Source organism: Vigna unguiculata, chromosome 6 (genome assembly GCF_004118075.2).
Source record: "Vigna unguiculata cultivar IT97K-499-35 chromosome 6, ASM411807v1, whole genome shotgun sequence".
Taxonomy (NCBI): domain Eukaryota; kingdom Viridiplantae; phylum Streptophyta; class Magnoliopsida; order Fabales; family Fabaceae; genus Vigna; species Vigna unguiculata.
Genome location: NC_040284.1, coordinates 23,312,715 through 23,316,061, shown reverse-complemented (window position 1 = coordinate 23,316,061; position 3,347 = coordinate 23,312,715). Strand labels below are relative to the sequence as shown.

The 3,347-nt window shown below is 36.7% G+C and overlaps 1 protein-coding gene across 6 annotated transcripts; it reads left to right on the top strand.

Moving 5' to 3' along the window:
- The first annotated feature begins 295 nt into the window (after positions 1-295).
- On the top strand, positions 296-3,033 carry LOC114188269 (nuclear transcription factor Y subunit C-9-like). 6 transcript variants are annotated; one of them, XM_028076857.1, is made up of 4 exons: positions 296-385; positions 613-661; positions 1,550-2,354; positions 2,679-3,033. In XM_028076857.1, the coding sequence occupies exon 3, from the start codon at positions 1,551-1,553 to the stop codon at positions 2,328-2,330; it is 780 nt and encodes a 259-aa protein (XP_027932658.1). In that variant the 5' UTR covers positions 296-385; positions 613-661; position 1,550; the 3' UTR covers positions 2,331-2,354; positions 2,679-3,033. The 6 variants fall into 6 exon arrangements, with proteins under 6 accessions (XP_027932658.1, XP_027932660.1, XP_027932659.1 ...); XM_028076859.1 differs by having other exon boundaries at positions 338-385; positions 613-668; XM_028076858.1 differs by having other exon boundaries at positions 340-450.
- The last annotated feature ends 314 nt before the right edge of the window (positions 3,034-3,347 follow it).

Genomic DNA, 3,347 nt, shown 5'->3' with positions numbered 1-3,347 from the left:
GAAAAGAAGACAATACTTTGTTTACAAAAATATAAATTACTTTTTAATTTAATAATTAACATCTTATACTCTTTAGAAAGTTAATTTCTTGGACATAATTTTGAAAACTTTATTTGATGTCTTTAAAATTCTTAAAAAATGTAATCAAAATGAAAGAAAGAAAGGATTTTTGATAAGACCCGCATGACTTCGGCAAATAAGTTGGAAGATCTAAATTTATGTAAATTTAAGAAGAAGAATGTCATGTTGGAAGCGCGGAATATGAAAAGGGTAAATTAGTCATTGTGATAAAATTGAAAACACTTGGGGCGATATAAGAGTTAGGTCCGACAATGTTAGTCAGAATCGATCACACAGCTTTTGTTTTCGCACTTCGCTGTCTGAGGTTCGTTCCAAACAAAAACATCGATAATCTTCGCGACCAGTTCTGCTATGCTTTCTTTTGTTTTCGTATTTTTCTTCTGAAACCCTAAAATTTGTTGTCTTTCACACTTAAAAAAACTGTTTCTTGTGCTTCACCCACCACAATTCTTATGCCATAGATCTTTGAATCGAACACAATTTCTGATCATTTCTTTGTTTCTCTTTTATCGCCTTTTAATTCCTTTTCAGGTTCTGGATTTTAAGTGTTAGGGGAGCGCGACATCATCTCTCGGGGAAGGTATCAAGTAACAACTCTTGCTACACGGTTACATATGTCTATGTGATTTTGTTCATGATTCTGCATTTGTTTATGTTTACTGTAGCGTGGTCTTCATGCTATGTTATATTTTTTGGGGATATTTTTTATTGGCCGTCCATAATTGAATTTGCTGTTGCTTTCTTGTTTTATTCCGTTCCTTTGGTTAATTTTTCTGACGCCACGGACGCCGTGGACAAGGATTTCCGCGTATGTGAAACTGACATGTCCTGGACTGAAGAATTCTCTTTGATCTTAATTGTTAGAAAAAAATGGAAAATAAAAGCTGCTTTCTTTATTTTTTTTTGTGATTCCGTGCTAAAATCAGCTCAGAATTAAAATCTTCTGAAACCTTGAAGGTTGCATGTTATGTTGAGATGTTAATTTGTTGACAGATTTCTTTCTTTAGTTGAATTGGGTGATTGCCCTCTATTTTTGGAGGCATAGGATGCTTCTTAAATGGAACGCATTTTTGGTCATTTGATGGGGGAAGATATTTGGTGATCATACATATTTGATTTATTGTGCTTTCTAAACTGTGTCACGCGTGTTGCTATTACATGTGTGTTTCTATTAGGTGCCAAAGTTGCCTACTTTAATGCTTTGTGCAATATTCACCTTCTTTAGTGCTTTATGCAAATAGTTTCCTGCTTTAGTGTTTTGCGCAAATCAAGAAAAAGATTTACCTACTTTTCTTTCTTGTGCGAAGTTCATGTTGTTTTGTTTTCCATCACATGATTGAGGGCACTGCATTAGAGACCATTTTTTCATCCCTTCCACGTTTACGTTGAATGTTTAATAGTATAAACCTAGTAATATCATAGACAAACTTGTTTGACACTGAGGATAGTCTTATTTTTCCTGAAACAGAATGGATCATCAAGGGCATGGCCAGAACCCATCGATGGGGGTTGTTGGTAGTGGTCAATTAGCATATGGTTCTAACCCATATCAGCAAGGCCAAATAACTGGGCCACCGGGGTCGGTAGTGACATCGGTTGGGACCATTCAGTCTACTGGTCAACCTGCTGGAGCACAGCTTGGACAGCATCAACTTGCTTATCAGCATATTCATCAGCAACAACAACACCAGCTTCAGCAACAGCTCCAACAATTTTGGTCAAATCAGTACCAAGAGATTGAGAAGGTTACTGATTTCAAGAACCACAGTCTTCCCCTGGCAAGGATCAAGAAGATTATGAAGGCTGACGAGGATGTTAGAATGATTTCAGCTGAGGCACCAGTCATATTTGCAAGGGCTTGTGAAATGTTCATCCTAGAGTTAACCCTGCGTTCTTGGAATCACACTGAAGAGAACAAAAGGAGAACACTTCAAAAAAATGACATTGCTGCAGCAATCACCAGGACTGACATCTTTGATTTCTTGGTTGACATTGTACCCCGTGAGGACTTGAAAGATGAAGTGCTTGCATCAATCCCTAGAGGAACAATGCCTGTTGGAGGACCCGCTGATGCACTTCCATACTGCTACATGCCTCCTCAGCATGCTCCTCAAGTTGGAACTGGTGGTGTCATAATGGGTAAGCCTGTGATGGATCCGAACATGTATGCTCAGCAGTCTCACCCCTACATGGCACCTCAAATGTGGCCCCAGCCTCCAGACCAACGTCAACCATCTCCAGAACATTAGCTCTCATGTGTCTTGGAAATTAAGGTGGTCTTTAGGCTCTTTCACTTTGAATTACATTTTATGTTGAAATGCTTATATAGTAGGTTATACTTAATTTTGATTCTGCATGCTTTCAATTTCAGTTCTTTTCCTTCATGGATTCTAAATGTTATTCTGTTATATAGACTATTATTGATAGTTAAAAAAGTTGCTATAATAGGTATGCCGTTTCATAAACAAGCTTTTGTTGGACTTTCAACACTGATACTTTCAACAGTTTAAGCGATCTTGAAATTTTTGCTGTACTGTTATTGATCACAGATTCACAGTTCTTTTGGTCTGATATTGCCTATAATTTCTATGTTGCAGATAACAGGCAGCAGATTGAGTTGTGCATGTGAAACTGAAACTGAAACTGAAAGGTTGGGGAAGTCCATAGCGAGCAGAAGCTGTAGCTGATAGTTTACATGCAATGCAGACTATAAACATATGTAGATAATGTTCTAGGGAAAACTTTAACTTTGTCTTTGATTTAGCTGGATAAAATGGTATTTTTCATGTTTAAATTACAGGTCATCAGTGATGATATTTATTTACTGGTGCACAGCAGGATTTTTACTTGAGTGTTTAAACCTGTCATGTGCCAAAAATATATCACATCTTATCATTCACATTATGGGTTCGTTATTCCCTTTGTTGGAAAGATTTCAGCTGTCACATCTGATATGCTCAGAACTTGTTGTGCAATAGCACATTTGCAGTTTTTATGATCTGTACAGTATCAGTAATTCCAGTGTGAGTTACATCACAATGAAAGGGAGAAACAAGTGCCTACTTTGTTGCTGCAAGATTCCGTTTTTGGTAAGCAGCCATGGAGAGATAAATGGGAGTGTATGGAGATTAAACCTTTTTTTTCACTATGAAGGGGTATTATTAGCAATTACTTGCAGAATTACATGATTTATAATTAATTTTTAGTTAATGATAAAAAAAATGTGTTTAAAAGTGTGTAGAGTATGGTGTTAGTGTTTACCTTTT